Below are 16,092 nucleotides of genomic sequence, written 5' to 3'. Positions count from 1 at the left end.
TAAACCTGTTAATCTGTAAACCTGAACCTGACCTGCTCGGTCCTCTCTGCCTCCAGGGCAGCACCCTGAACGAATCCAATAAAATATTGGACTTTCCCCTGCCTCTCTGTCTGTGAGTTCTGCACCTGGGCTAGAAAACCTGCCACATCATGACAATTTGTGAGCGACATGAACACAAGGAAAACAAATTATTATCCAGCAATTCACTTTAATAAAAAAATAACAAACTTAGCTGAATAAAATAAGTATCTTAAAAACAAGCCTGTCCTGCTTAACTTCAAACTGTAAAACTGAATATAAAACAATAAAAATAGTGCACATTTTTGGTGCAACAGCGAAGTTGTGCAAACTTGTAAACATGTTTGTGCCTTAAATACAATGACTGGAGACTACAGTGGTAAAACAGAAAAAAAAATGTTTGCTCAATAACACTTTTTCCACTTGTATATCAACTGAGCTCTTGCAGCAGTGAGGAGTTGTTTGCTCCCAAAAGTAGCGTCAGAATTTAAATTACTCAGTTTGTCCCCCACACTGCTCAGTTGTCTCCTGCTACCTTCAGCGTGAGCAACACTTGGCTCAACCAATGGGATGAGGGGATTCTGGATCATTAAGTCCTAGAAGCACTGTTCATCATCCTCACTCACCTCCAGCAAAGAACTGTAACAGCCCACTGCCTACCATCAGGGCTTTTTAGGGGGCAGATTTACAAAGGAATCCCGCTGAATCCGACCCAATCAGAGCTGCATCTAGATGAACCCAATTGGACAATTTTTCTTTTGGGGCTTTTCCAAAAATGATGGTCTCCCAAAGGCGATTCAAAAGTTGTTAATAGAGAACAAGTTAGCATTAGTCCGTGATGTTTCACCTGTGCTTTTATTGTGAAACGTCAACAACGAGATCTATACAGGAAACATTATGGGGTTGCCAGGGGTAACGGCAGGTCCAAAGCAAAGGGTCTTGGAGGCTGGTGATTAAATAGATATGAAACAGTCACTCCAGCCACCAAATAAGGTAAGGAATGACAGCACTAATGTCTGCTGGGATGGTGACGTCATGGGATGTGATTAACAATAATTCTATCTTAAAAACGAAAGGAGCAAAAACACACTGAAAAAGTTGGCTAGATAATTTTGATCCAATTGAGTGTTTAACAGGTAGTTGACCTCTGGGTGTTCTAAAAAAATAACCTTTAATATCTCTGAAACAACAGCAGCGTATATGATCTTGTTTTCCTTTTTTTTTTTCAAATAACCTCTTTTAAATGCACAAACCTGCACCAAAGAAGCAACAACCATTCAGTCTATTTGCTGATTGTTTTTCATGACAATGGGGTTTCAGCTTCATGCCACTGAAGCTCCTCCTACTTAATGATGCAGTCCAGGGGGTAAACACTGCATTGCAGGAGGTGGAGCAGCTGGTGGGCTAGTGCAAAGATAACAGCCTGATCCTGAATGAGGAGAAGCAGGTTCTGCAACAGCTTTTATCCCACTGTTCCCCAATGTTTGTTTGGTCACAGATGCACTTAAAGAAAATGAAATGTCTTGAGAGCTGTACAAAACAAAATTTCAATAAAGTTTGTCTAAGTAAGTGAAATGCAGAGGTTTGGATGTGTCAATGCACAACCCAGTCTCATGGGAAAATGTACCCCCACTACGTTGGTCCACACTGCAAAACGTAGTGGAGGTACATTAATGGCCATTTTTTTGTGGTACTGTTACGTTTCTTCTACCTATACGCTTTCTATTGTTTTACGTCCTAGTCACGTGACTTNCGTAAATTAACCTGTGCAGATTGGACTCACCTGGTTAATTGGCTGGGTAGATTAAATACATAACATGGAGATGACTTGCTGACTCCACATTGCCCATGTCTGTTCGAATCCGGTCTTCTAAGGATGCGTCCTAGGTTTTCGAACAGAGCCATAGGCTCTACTCAGCTCATAAGAACTGTCGACATCTGGTGGTCATTTTGGGTAACTTTCCCCAAGATCTGGGAAAATGAACAATTTCCAAATAAAAACGCTGATTTACAAGATTTTTTTGTTTGTTTTTATAGGACTAAAATGTAGATGCGAAATTGATTAACAATAAATATGAATTTAGACTTCTATTAAAGCTTTAAAATATTCTTGGATGATTTTTACCCTACCGAATACATTTTAATTCAAAAGCAGTATGCAACTTTTGGGGGTTTGGATAGCCTGTTTGAAGTCATGCTAGGTCTAAGTTTGATTAAAGTATGAACTGTCTGTCTACTTCTGAGCCACTTAATATTTATGTTACTTTTTCTCCTTTTTGACAGTTTTTGTTTTTGTTTTTGAATTATGAATTGTGACCTTAACTGATAATTAATAGCATAATTGGCCTACCACATACTGTTTTAGATGTAAATATTAAATGAATATGTAATTATAAAGGTCAGGTAGTAGTAAACATTGGTAAGTAACAGTTAGTTCAAGATTTAAATGGAAGATCAATTCACTATCTGACAAATGTGATTTAAAAAAAGAACAGCAAATCAGTGAGCAAAAGCTACTTCTCAGTGTGGTATATGTACTTTTTCCTTATTTTCTCAGCACATCTGTTTAGAAAATACAGAGCACCTGATTTCAATGCCATAAAGTTAAAATTCTCTTTTTTATTTCTATCAGAAGAAGTGATTTATTGGTTCTCATTTGTCTTTTTTTAAATAGTCTAACTAAAGACATGACTGGTAAGGAGGATGTATACAGAGGTCCAGCCATTAGAGCCCTGTGCAGGATTACAGATGTGAGTGAAGTTGACTTTTTTTATTATCTTATTTTCATATCTTAATTTGTCTCTTACTGGAGAAAAATATATTTTCTTACAGAGCTTTGTTTATTTGTTGTGTTCTGCTCACAGACCACCATGCTGCAGGCCATCGAACGGTACATGAAGCAGGCTATTGTGGACAAAGTGCCCAGTGTGTCCAGTTCAGCTCTGGTCTCCTCTCTGGTAAAATGTCACAATTTCTGCAAATACACAACATTTTTTATGATTGGGTAATGCACTCATGCATTGCTCTTTGCTGTTGGATGACATCCTCTCTGCTTCAACTCCTCAGCACATGGTGAAGATGAGCTACGATGTGGTGAAGCGCTGGGTGAATGAAGCCCAGGAGGCTGCTTCCAGTGACAACATCATGGTCCAGGTAGGAAAGACCTGAGCATGTTGGAGGAATATGTACGTTTATGGCTCATAAGCAAACATTTTTGCTCTAAATGCTTTATTTCCCCCCTCTCTTTTAGTACCATGCTCTCGGCCTGCTGTATCATCTTAGGAAGAACGATCGTCTCGCTGTGACCAAGATGCTCAACAAGTTCACCAAGTCTGGCCTGAAGTCCCCATTCGCCTACTGCATGCTAATCCGCATTGCCAGCAAACTGCTGGACGAGACTGAGGGAGGGTGAGCAGACTGAGGCATTTGTGGATCAGACGGTTATGTTATCATAGATGAACCAGTATTGATGTCATGTATTTGATCTACAGTCATGACAGCCCCTTGTTTGACTTCATCGAGAGCTGCTTGAGGAACAAGAACGAGATGGTCGTTTATGAGGCTGCTTCTGCCATTGTCCACATGCCCAACTGTACCGCCAGGGAGCTGGCTCCTGCTGTTTCAGGTTATCTGATTAACCAGATCTTATTCATAAAGCTTAAACTAGATAAAGACATCACCATTCAATGTGATTATCACAAGTGTTCCTATATTAAAAGATTAGCAGATCAGTTTCATTTCAGAGTTTTAAAAGGGGGACTGTTGTTTCGGCAACAGTGTACAAAATTAGTTTTTTTTAGTTTAGTTGTAGTTCAGACCAAAGATATATCATTGTAGTTCATTTTGTTTTTTATAAAACACCAATTAATAGCAAATATTGTGCAAGGTCGATGTTCCACTCCCGCCTCACTTGTTTGCTTGCCTGTTTGAAGCCAGTGCTGAAATAAGCAAGAGTTTAAACAAGTCGGTACAAAGAAACTGTTAAAATGATTTAATTTAATCATGTTGTTCTCTCTGTGGGTCTAATGTGGATAATTTTTCTGCAGTGCTCCAGCTTTTCTGCAGCTCCCCTAAAGCCGCCTTGAGATATGCTGCTGTTAGGACCCTCAACAAGGTACAGTACATGCCATCATTTAAACCCCATTATACAGCATATTTTAGAGCTTTAAAAGCTATTAATGGACTAAATATTTTTAATGTGTATTCATTATTTGTGAAAATGCTCTTATTCAAGTTCAATATCCTTCCCAGGTTGCCATGAAACACCCGTCAGCTGTGACTGCATGCAACTTGGACCTGGAGAACCTGATCACAGATTCCAACCGCAGCATTGCAACTCTGGCAATCACTACTCTCTTGAAGACCGGCAGTGAGAGCAGCGTGGACCGCCTCATGAAACAGATCTCCTCCTTTGTCTCTGAAATTTCTGATGAGTTCAATGTGAGAAAATTATATAGTATTTGAATGTGGTCCAGTTTATCAAAAACAGGTTAGATATGTTTATTCCTTTGGTTTTATTTGTTCTTTTCAGGTGGTGGTCGTGCAGGCCATCAGCGCCTTATGTCAGAAGTATCCCAGGAAGCACAGCGTCATGATGAACTTCTTATCAAACATGCTGAGAGATGACGTAAGTAAATAAATGTCTGATTTTAAGAGTGTTTACAGACAGATTATTCTAGCAGGTTTTCCTACATCTATTAGGAATAATTTCCTCTGGTTTCATGCAGGGTGGCTTTGAGTACAAGCGAGCCATTGTGGATTGCATCATTAGCATCATCGAGGAGAATCCTGAGAGCAAAGAGACGGGCTTGGCCCACCTGTGTGAGTTCATTGAGGACTGTGAGCACACAGTGCTGGCCACAAAGATCCTGCACCTGCTGGGCAAAGAGGGGCCGCGGACCCCGCAGTCCCTCCAAGTACATTTGCTTCATATTCAACCGGGTGGTGCTGGAGAGCGAGGCGGTCCGTGCAGGTGAGACAGCCCCATGTTGATCCATCGTCTAAGTTTAAGTTGGAAACTCTGGGTCTGATTACCAGTAACTGAGTTTTTTCATTTTCAGCTGCTGTGAGCGCTTTGGCTAAATTTGGTGCTCAGAATGATGATCTATCTGCCGAGCGTCCTGGTTCTAATGCAGAGGTGCTTATGCATGTTTGTTTCCCTCAATATATTAAAAGAGACGTGTCTGTTGTCTCTTGAAGGGAATATAAAAATCTTTACATATTTATTTCAGTCTATATTATTTTGAATAGAAACAAGATTTAATTTCCAAATGGATGTTTAAACATCTATTGTTGATGTACACTAACATGTTTGGTTCTCACAGGTGTATGATGGACAGTGATGATGAGGTGCGAGACAGATCTACTTTCTACATGAACGTCCTGCAGCAGAAGTAGAAAGCTCTGAATGCTGCGTACATCTTTAATGGTAAAGCTGCTGCTTTTGAACAATGCAGTTGTGCCAGAGACCTCCACAGGGCTTGATGTTGACGTTTCCTCTTCCTTTGTGTCTCAGGGTTGTCAGTGTCCATTCCCGGTCTGGAAAAGTCCCTCCACCAGTACACTCTGGAGCCCTACGAGAACCCTTTTGATATGAAGTCTGTACCTCTGGCAACAGCTCCGATCACAGAGCAGAAAACAGGTACTTGTATATTTGGCGCTGATTGAATATTATCATTCTGTGCATAAAATAAATAATTGATTTATTCCCTCTTAGAAATTGCTCCTGTTGCTACAAGCAAACTGCCAGAAAAGTTGGGTCCATCACGCCAGGACATCTACCAAGGTAAAACTACATGTCTGCACTTGCTTTAGTTTGACCTTTACACTGCCAAAGACAACTAATCGATGTCCACCTTTATTTTCTCGTCACCAACTTGCAGAACAACTTGCATCCATCCCAGAATTCCAGACCCTCGGCCCGTTATTCAAGTCGTCAGAAGCAGTACAGCTGACAGAGGCTGAGACAGAATACGTGGTTCGCTGCATCAAACACACATTCGCGCGACACATGGTGTTCCAGTTCGACTGCACAAACACTCTGAACGACCAGTTGCTCCAAAAGGTTCCTGGATACCAGATCCAACATGTTTCTTAACATCACGACTTTATAGCAAGTTTAATGCAACGGGGCTGAACTCCTGTTTGTTGCAGGTGGTAGTTCAGATGGAGCCATCTGAGGCCTATGAGGTGGTCCACTACATTCCAGCACCCAGCCTCCCCTACAGCCAGCCTGGGTCCGCCTACACTCTGGCGCAGCTGCCTGATGATGACGACCCTACTGCCGGTGTGAAGGCTGGATTTGTTTTAACTAACGTCCTGACTTTTATACAAAAATTTAGTGTCAATTCTGTCTATTCAGTCAAAGAGGAATAGTCTAATTGTGTTTATATACTGAACAACTTGGATGTTATATCCATTCAAGATGGGTGAAAAGAAGTGATGGTCTTGGTTGTTAGAATGGAAATGAATTTAACACTGCTTTAGTGTTAAACTTGCTTTGGGAAAAGTTCCTACTAAACTTGGAAGATGGAAGAAGATGGAAGAGAGAGATGCACAGCAAACCAACCAGAGAGGAAATCACTGGTCGGGGTCTCTTTAACCAAGGCCGCTGATCATCCATAAACACGCTACTAAACGAAGTGAGGGAATCATCATAAAGCACGTCGTGCTATTTTAGCATCCTCCAGTAGAGCTCGGTAGGGGGCAGTTGGGCCACCTGGGTCAGTTCAGAAACCTGGTCCTGTGTATTTTAATAATGAGACACAGCTGGCAGCAACGACCCCGTAGGTCGGAAGGAATTGAAACGCTGACCAAGAAACATTTGTTTCACTCTAATCAGGCAATGTTAACAAAAGCATCAAGGTGAAAGATTTTAACAGTCATAATGGATGCACTTGAAATGTTTTTTTTTGTGTGGGTGCAAAATTAACATGACTGTTAATTTATATATATTTAAAAAAAAAATAAATAAATAAAAAAAAAATAAAAACTTGGTGGCCTGTTTTTAAGTTGTCCTTTACACATCACCCTGCTTTTTCCTCTTTCTAGTAGATTATGAGGCACTTTATATCTAGATTACTCTGTACGTTTTATGCTACATACTCCCTGCACTCATTACTTCACTTACCAACATTCTGTTGTAGCTGTCCTCTAAGATTGATAGTGGGGAGGACATCTATCCCCACTTCCTGGCGTCCTGGCTCCCCATCTGCCGTAGCATTTTTGTTGTACCTCATAGATCTCTAGTCAGATGGACCCTATCTTAAGTCTAAGGTCCTCTGGAAGTTTTTTTTTTTTTTCCTCTAGATGTTGCCCTTCCCAGGGTTTGAACCCACCACCATGGGTGTCAAAGCACAGCACATTAACACCTTGTGCCAACAATCCAGATATCTAACTGTGGTTTGAGATGGTATACCACTCTAAGATTGGAGCTGAATGTTAGGTCACAAACATGCAAAGAAATTGTATTTTAGAATTTCTAAGAACTCTGGATTTTGATCAAGTTTTGGGCATAGTTGCCATTTCGGTGAACAGAACTTCTGTCTGCCTGCAGTGTCGTGTACATTCAGCTGTACAATGAAGTACCTGGTGAGGGACTGTGACCCCAACACAGGAGAGCCTGACGATGACGGTTACGATGACGAATACGTGGTAAGTAGGAGTGGAGTTAGAGTTGGTAAGACGAGCAAATTTTGCAGGTCCTGAGATCTTAATTAGTTTTTCCAAATTCTCACTCCCTCCAGCTAGAAGACCTGGAGGTGACCGTTGCAGATCACATTCAAAAAGTCTTGAAACCTAATTTCGGAGCAGCGTGGGAGGAAGTGGGAGACGAGTACGAGAAGGAAGAGACGTTCGCTCTGGCGTCTGTGCGAACGCTGGATGGTACGCACTCTGAATATGTTTGACAAGTTTCCTACATGCAAAGCTGATGTTGGTGAAGGTAGCTCCATCTAGAGGTGTGTTTAATCTTTGCATCAAACTCAATCTCTTTATTGAACCATTTACAGAGGCGGTGGGGAACATCATCAGCTTCCTGGGAATGCAGCCTTGTGAACGCTCCGACAAAGTTCCAGAAAATAAGAACTCTCACGTCCTCTTCCTTGCTGGTGAGATTCCTCAAAGAGTCAAAGTTAATTCTTAGAAATCTGTTTGCTGAGAGTAAGATTTCCCCACCTCCCCCCAGGCGTTTTCCGAGGAGGCTACGACGTGCTGGTTCGGGCTCGTCTGGCGCTGGCTGATGGTGACAATGGTGTCCGCAGCAGTGAGGAGACCGTTGTCGATGTGATCCTGGCCTCTGTTGGCTAGAAATCTGAACCCAGCGCAGCCATTTAGCATGTAACGACCCTCATCCATCTCTTTGTCAGTCTTTAAACTTAAACTCGTTCTTGTGGCTATTTCAACCAGATAAATGTTTTATATCTTCTATATAAACTAAAACATTTCTGTCTTTTTTTTCCATCTTCTGTTCTTAGAAAATATTGTTTCAGTTTCACAATAAAGTAAATCAGAATGCAACTAAGACTCTTTTTTTTTTTAACAAAATTACTTTTATTTAAAGATAGTTAACATTTAGCATAATGTAGAAAATGATATCAAAAGTAATTCAGAATGTTGGATTCAACAGATATGCTCAATATTACAGTAGTTGATCATCTCAGGTTTCTATAAATGTGCATTTGTTTTCCTCAGACTTTTCATTAGCTCCTAACATTCCTAACTAAGGGTGGAAAATCATTTTGATCTGGTTTTGATTACTCACACAAGGTGCCTGTGTGTGATCTGTTCAGTAAGAGTGGATGAAATTAAAATAAGCTTTTAGGAAGCCAGTGGGGTCCTCCAGCTGAGGGTAGTGACTGATGTGGTCGTCCAGAATCGTGACGGTCGACTTCTTCACCAGATGCCTGCAAGAATAGAATAAATGAAAGTTTTTCTTAATTAACTGCTGAGAACTTTAGAAACCACCTTTTTATTGACGATAGAATGCATTTTCATAACAGTTTGAGGTTAACAAGAAACCTAAAAGCGCTGTTTAACCTCTGATGGATTTTTTTTTTTTAATAAGAGCTTAATTTCTTTTTTGTTCTGTGTTTTGAATTTCAATATGACCCAGTTTATTAACCATGGGTCACATTTAAACATAATTTCTCAAGAAGACCACAGCAGGAAAATGTATATCTCCAATGTAAAGGTTTTATTGAAATGCTTGGGATTATTTGATATTGTAAACAAAATGGTAAAAAAAACTAAACATGTTGCTGGCTAAAGCTCATTTATGGATCAAATGGAGATCCAAATTAATCCCACCATTTTGAAATATTTTCACTTCACATTCACACTGAGGCAGACTATACAGTTGCCTAAATAAGTATTCATACCCATTGAACTTTTAATCACAACAGCCCCAAACTTTAAGGATTTTCTTTCAAACCAACACTACATAATGTAAAATTTTAGTTCTATGAAGGCTGCAGAGGTTTTAGATCAAATCACTGATGTATGGGAGCTTTGAACAGAGATAAAGCTTTGTGGTTGGTATCTAAACATCTGTAGTTTGAATTTGTTGTGAAACCCGTTCAAAGGGTGTGAATACTTATAAGAGACCGGGTTAAGGAAGTCACTTGAAGGGAAACTCACACATAAAGACGGATGAACTGTGGATGGGGGTTGACAGGGTCCAGAGGTCCGTAAATCATGTGCACTAAAACACAGGAGGGGGAAGAAACCAAATGGAAGATGTAGGAGATGAAAAAGTGAACAAACCATTTTGTTCTTCTAATGTGAGCGTTCAGGAAGAGTCTGATTTTAGTCTTCCTGTTCTGTTTAGGTATTTGTTTTACTTGTGTGTACTCCCTTCCTTCCTCTACCTTGTATCCTCCTATTACTTCCTTCTTTCTAACCTTGTTCTCTTATTCCATCCTTTCAGTTTAGCATCACTTAAGACGGGCATACACTGTGCGATTTTTTTCCAATCGTTGCACATAGCTACAGCTCGGACTGTACGACAAAATGCAGGGTTTAGTCGCACAGCGCGAGTTCACCGTTCACAATGCATGTTCTCGCACTTTGCAGTACGACGCTCTGATGCAATCTACCTGCTCACACTGCACGTCTAAAAACCACTTCAGACTCCATAGTGAGATGGCGCTACTCGGACTCGTCTATCCGTGAGCCAAACTTGTAGAAGAAAGCTCAATAGAGTGAAATGCGCTGCCTTGGCAATTTGGGCAATTTTGTGTGTTGAAAGCCCTAAAAAGAAAAGGCGGCTGCATATTTGGACAAAGACATGGCTGAACAAACGTGGCTACTATGGTCTGTCAGTTTTACTGAAAGGACTCCATTTTACCCCCACCATGCCTCTATTTTTCAGCTGAGAGGAGGAAGAAGAGTCCTTGTTTGTGCATGCCCACTTAGCAATTTGCCCACAACGGTCAGGAGAAAATCAAACATGTTTGATTTTCTCCCGATTCCTGATCAGGAGGTGGTCGTGAGAGTCTGATCGTCCCTCGTTATCACCTGTACACTACACGATGTACGACACACGTTCAGGCTCAAAGTCGGGCCATTTAGAAACTTCTCGTACAACTGGAAAGTCGGCCCGAGAAAAGCAAAAAAGAAATAATCGCACAGTGTAAGCCCGGCTTTAATGACCTAGCTCATATTTTAGGAAGGGTTTGCTCCCCCCTCTGATCCACTAAACTTACATGGGGCATGTGTAGACGTGAGCGCTCCCACCCATCGATCTCTGTGCTGAGCTCTCTGATTGAGGTACTGGAGAATACTGATGGAGAAAAAAAAAAAAAAAAAAGAAGTGAAATCCCCTTCCATAAATCAGGAACAGTGAGCATTTGAACGCAACATTACCTGTCTAAAACCAAGTTGCCATCATTGTAGCGTAAACTGGTCCACATGTCCCAGAGCTCTGCATCTGTGGGCTGAGTGTAGGGACCGAACACTTCTCCAATGCTACCAAAAAGGACTAAAAGCATAAGACCAAATAGTTCCTTGCATTCTTCATTTAAAACATTCTGGTCTTCTCACCCCTTCTGGAAGATCATGGAGTTAATGAGGCGTGTCAGAACCGTCCCTAGAATACTTGAGTCCTTCATCAGCTAATTGGAGGAAAAAGGAAAATTAAGGACATGGCACAGACAAAAATATGCAGTCCACTTTTAACCCCTTTTAATAAATTACAACAAAAGAATCTAATATTTCATAAAGTTCAAAGAGTAGAATGAAGGCAGCTTTACTCACCGTCTGCAGCAACCGTGGGTGATGAGTTTCTGGAAATAACCCTATTGGAAAAAAAAGAAAACCCGTTAGGGTTATCCTTGTCTTTAAATCACAACAATCAGATTCTGCCATAGCACATTGAAATATTATACATGAATAAAGCTTAACCAGCTTTTCCATTATTGCAAAGTGTTTAAATAGTAGAGACAGCAGCTCCAACTTTTTAATAAACAGGAAATTACTACCAAATATGGATGATTTGTTTAATGGGTCCACCCTTTAGGAATGGGAAGTCGTTTGGGTTCTTTGTTAGCCTGCAATACCGGATACTGGGTATTGCAGGCTGTTCTTCTGGTTTAATTTGCATGTTTTCAAAGCCAAAACAAGTTTTTGGGCCACTCTATAAAGCTTCGAACTCAATGCTAATTCTAACATTTTGAATTGAAATAGCTTCCTGTTGGGAAGCGAAATGTCTACAAACTTGGAAACAAAGTCCAGTGGATTGTTTTTAACTTTTTTGGAATCACTATGACCTGGATGACAGAATCTTCACCAGCAAAGTTAATTGATATCTAAATTAGTTGAGTAATATTTCAGTAATCAATCAGGATTTATCCTATTATTTGTTGCAGGCTTGCAAACATGTGATATCAGATCTTCATCTGGTTCGAAAAATTGCATAAATAAAAGTCATTATATAGTGTGACCTCAACAATTGGCTAAAATGACTGATAGCATAGTATGAACTCAAAAATAGGCTAAAACGAGTAATAGTATAGTATGATGTCAAAAACAGGCTAAAGCGATTCATACAATAGAGGGACCTCAAAAATGAGCTTAGACGATTCAGACTATACTATGACCTCTAAATAACTTAAGACGTGCCATAGTATAGTATGAACTAAATAATTGGCTAAAATGAGTCATAGTATAGTATGACCTCAAAAATAATCTAAAATGATTCATTGTATTGTATGATCTTAAAAACAGGCCAAAATAGGTCATAGAATATAGTATGATGCAAATAATTGGCTTAAATTAGTAATAATATAGTTATATAAGTCATAGTATCGTATGACCTCGGAAATGGGCTAAAACAAGTCATAGTATAGTATGATGTCAGAAATAGCTGAAAACTATTCATAGAATAGTAAGATGTCAAAAATTGGCTTAAATGAGTCATAGTATAGTATGACATCAAAATAGTCTTAAACGACTCCTAGTATAGTATGAAGAAAGAAATAGGCTAAAACCAGTCATAATAAAGTATGACATCAGAAATAGGCCAAACCTAGTCATAGTATAGTATGATGTCAGAAATAGGCTAAAATGAGTTATACTATACTATGACCTCAAAAATAGGCTAAAATGAGTCTTGGTAAAGTATGACCTCAAAAACACCAAAAAAATTTCCTAAAAAGACACACAGTATAGTATGGCATCAATATTTTGGCAAAAAGACACATAGTATAGTATGATTTAAAAAAAAATTGCTAAAACGAGTCATAATATAGTATGACTTGAAAAATAGGCCAAAACCAGTCATAGTATAGTGTGACCTCAAAAATGGGCTAAAGCAAGTCAAAGTATTGTATGACCTAAAAAAATATGCCTAACCAAGTAATAGTATAGTATGACCTCAAAAACACCTAAAAAATTTCCTAAAAAGACACACAGTATAGTATGGCATCAATATTTTGCTAAAAAGACACATAGTATAGTATGATGTCAGAAATAGAATAAAAAGACTCATAGTATAGTATGACGTCAGAAATAGGCTAAAATGAGTCATAGTATAGTATGATGTCAGAAATAGGATAAAATGATTCATAGTATAGTATGACGTCAGAAATAGGCTAAAACTAGTCATAGTATAGTATGATGTCAGAAATAGGCTAAAATGAGTTATACTATACTATGACCTCAAAAATAGGCTAAAATGAGTCTTGGTAAAGTATGACCTCAAAAATACCAAAAAAATTTCCTAAAAAGACAGACAGTATAGTATGGTCTCAATATTTTGCTAAAAAAGACACATAGTATAGTATGATTTTAAAAAATAGCTAAAACGAGTCATAATATAGTATGACTTGAAAAACAGGCCAAAACCAGTTATAGTTCATCCATCCATTTTCTTTACACGCTTGTCTCGAGTGAGGTCGCGAGGGGTGCTGGTGCCTATCTCCAGCAGTCAATGGGCGAGAGGCGGGTTACACCCTGGACAGGTCGCCAGTCTATCGCAGCAGTTATAGTTCAGTATGACCTAAATAATTGGCTAAGACGAGTCATAGTATAATAAGACCTGAATAAATTGGATAAAACGACTAACAGTATAGTATTACTTCAAAAAGAGTTAAAACCAGTCATAGAATGGTATGACCACAAAAAATAGGCCAAACCGAGTTATAGTTTAGTATGACCTAAATAATTGGCATAACAAGTGATAGTACAGCAAGACATCAGAAGTTGGCTAAAACGAGTCATAGTATAGTGTGACCTCAAAAATGGGCTAAAGCAAGTCAAAGTATTGTATGACCTAAAAAAATATGCCTAACCAAGTAATAGTATAGTATGACCTCAAATATTTGCTAAAATGACATATAGTTTAGTGTGACATAAAAAATTGGCTAAAACTTCCTGTCCTCTGACCTCTTTTTAATAACCTTTAGCATTACTTTAACATTAGCCAATCATTATCAGACAGTGCAGTTATAAATTTCAAAGGATCTGTTTCACTTTCTCTCTCCTCTGTGTCACGACAGAGTGCAAAGTGCAAAAGTTTAGTTTATTCCCCTTCACAGGTTGATGATTGTGTTGATGGGGTATCTAGGTCTCTGTTTACTGTTTTAGACAATGCAGCCCCTTTGAAAAACTTTAAAAAAAGAAAGGTTGCTCCCTGGTTTTAAGCAAAATGCTAGGAAACTGGAGAGAAGATGGTGCTTTAGATGCTTAATTGGAATCCTAGCTAGTCTGGAAAAATAGTTTACTGCTGTATAAGAGGACCCTTCGTAAAGAAGAGCAGCATATTACATGATCCATGTGTTCCTACTTATGCCTGTGTTTTAAAACATTTAAGCTGTAATCACATACGAACATGAGCAAAATGTCTGGGAATTTAGAAATGTCTAATATTATACATGAGATGTTTGTTTTTTTGTATTTATTTTGCATTTATTTATTAACTCCCCAAGGAATGCCAACAGGGTACACATTACATTACCTCCATTTGAAAGGCAGAGGCTGTTGAAGATCAGATGGCCGCTGCGATTTTGGTCACTCCTAATTTATAGAAAAAAAAAAAAAGAGGGGAAAAAAATGTAGAGGAAGAAATCAATGGTAAACCATTAATATTTGTTGAGACCTGAAAGAAATGGATGACCTGTACAGCAGCTCCAGAGCCACAGTATCTCCATAGTCGTGGGATATCAGATTGAGACGCTGATTGCTCAGACCCAAATGGTTCACCAGGGCTTCAACTATACTGGCCTGTTCAAAGATGGAGTATCTGTGGGGTCTCTGAGAAATCATGGAAAAGGAGATTTGTAAACAGTGTGAGGGAAGGAAAAGAAACAGCAGTAATGGATCAACAAGTGGCAGGAAACACATTACAGCATCAGGAAATCAAGCTGCAGACTCACTGGTTTGTCACTGAAGCCAAATCCAAGAAAGTCCAGTGCAATGACTCGATGGAAGCGCTGTGTGAGTGGATCCCAGATCTGCAATGGAGGATAAATGGTTTCAGGATTTGGACAGTTCTTATGGTAAAATGACTAACATTTACAAGATGTAGCTTCTCCTTTTAGGCCAATTTGAAGATTTAAACACAAATGAATTTCATATAAATTAAGGCTGCAACTAACAATTATATTGCTAATCGAGTAATCTGTGGATTATTATTATTTTTTTTATCCACTCATATTATTTATTCAGAGTATCGGTTTCTTCCTTCAGGTCGACGTATTAGAGTCCCTGCCTGTAGATTGAACCACTATAAGAACTCATTTGTTCTGCTTTCCATTAAGGCAATAAACAGTATCAAGCAGTAAATTGTGTAATAGGCAATGGTATTGGAAATGTAAACTACCTTAACAGATTCTTTAAAGATGGTTTTTATACAATTTTTTTTTTCTTTCAATTTTTATTGTGAATGGAATGTAACATGCTTCCTTATGTATTTATTTATTGTCTTATGATGGAATTTTTATAGCAGTGTTTTTATGTGTGAATGCAATGTGACATAGTTTGGACTATGTAGCAGCCAGAGTCTGTAAATCAAATTTCCTTTTTGGACAATAAAGTTAATCTTATCGGATAGCATTTATTATTTTTTTTTTTAACAGAATTAAACCAGGTCAAACTAAAACTTTCCCACTGTCTCTGAATAGAGCATATTGACAGTAGGTTGCTCTGTCAGCTAAAGTCATGTTTTAGAGTCTCTATGCAATGGTTAATTGATTATTATTTCCATAATCTATTAACCTGATTAATTGTTTCGGCCCTAATATCAATAAAAAAATAAATAATGCTACAGTGTCAACATGGAACCTGAAAAGGACAATGGACAGAAAGCTGAATAACAGATAAATAATGGACAACAGGAATAATAGATGGTGAAATGTGATTAAGTGCCAGACACTATGGATCCTGCTGATCATGCAGAAAATAAAGAGATGATGTATCCAGGGTACCTTGTTCCAGTCATAGCTGGAGGTGGGGAAACCATGGAGGAGAAGGACCACATCTGAGCTTCGCAAAGCACCATAGGAGTCTAGGAGTAACATAGTGATGTGAGAAAGGAAGGAGGTGGATGTTTGGAGATTTGCTTAGTCCTCCTTTGCCGTG

The 16,092-nt window shown here is 39.0% G+C and overlaps 1 protein-coding gene and 1 pseudogene across 1 annotated transcript; one reads left to right on the top strand and one right to left on the bottom strand.

The window, feature by feature from the left end:
- LOC107085977 overlaps positions 1–8,484 on the top strand; it is a 10,570-nt pseudogene extending 2,086 nt beyond the window's left edge.
- Positions 8,485–8,562: 78 nt separating this feature from the next.
- On the bottom strand, positions 8,563–16,058 carry mest. The gene is made up of 10 exons (XM_015376686.1): positions 15,939–16,058; positions 14,889–14,966; positions 14,630–14,766; positions 14,471–14,529; positions 11,272–11,312; positions 11,059–11,129; positions 10,882–10,983; positions 10,722–10,798; positions 9,655–9,718; positions 8,563–8,921 (listed from the first exon to the last, which is right to left on the bottom strand). The coding sequence occupies exons 1-10, from the start codon at positions 16,029–16,031 to the stop codon at positions 8,804–8,806; spliced, it is 840 nt and encodes a 279-aa protein (XP_015232172.1). The 5' UTR covers positions 16,032–16,058; the 3' UTR covers positions 8,563–8,803.
- Between the last annotated feature and the right edge of the window lie 34 nt (positions 16,059–16,092).

The sequence above is a fragment of the Cyprinodon variegatus genome, unplaced genomic scaffold (genome assembly GCF_000732505.1).
Source record: "Cyprinodon variegatus isolate N-32 unplaced genomic scaffold, C_variegatus-1.0 Scaffold139, whole genome shotgun sequence".
Lineage (NCBI taxonomy): Eukaryota > Metazoa > Chordata > Actinopteri > Cyprinodontiformes > Cyprinodontidae > Cyprinodon > Cyprinodon variegatus.
The sequence above is the reverse complement of the archived record's forward strand: the minus strand, read 5'-3'. Positions and strand labels throughout refer to the sequence as shown.

Excerpts from the sequence above, each read along its gene's own strand:
- mest (XM_015376686.1), bottom strand. The coding sequence starts at position 16,031 with ATGTTACTCCTAGACTCCTATGGTGCTTTGCGAAGCTCAGATGTGGTC. Across the intron at positions 14,767-14,888 it reads TTGGCTTCAGTGACAAACCA|AGACCCCACAGATACTCCAT; the intron begins GTGAGTCTGCAG and ends ATGATTTCTCAG. Across the intron at positions 11,313-14,470 it reads CCTCTGCCTTTCAAATGGAG|GGTTATTTCCAGAAACTCAT; the intron begins GTAATGTAATGT and ends TTTTTCCAATAG.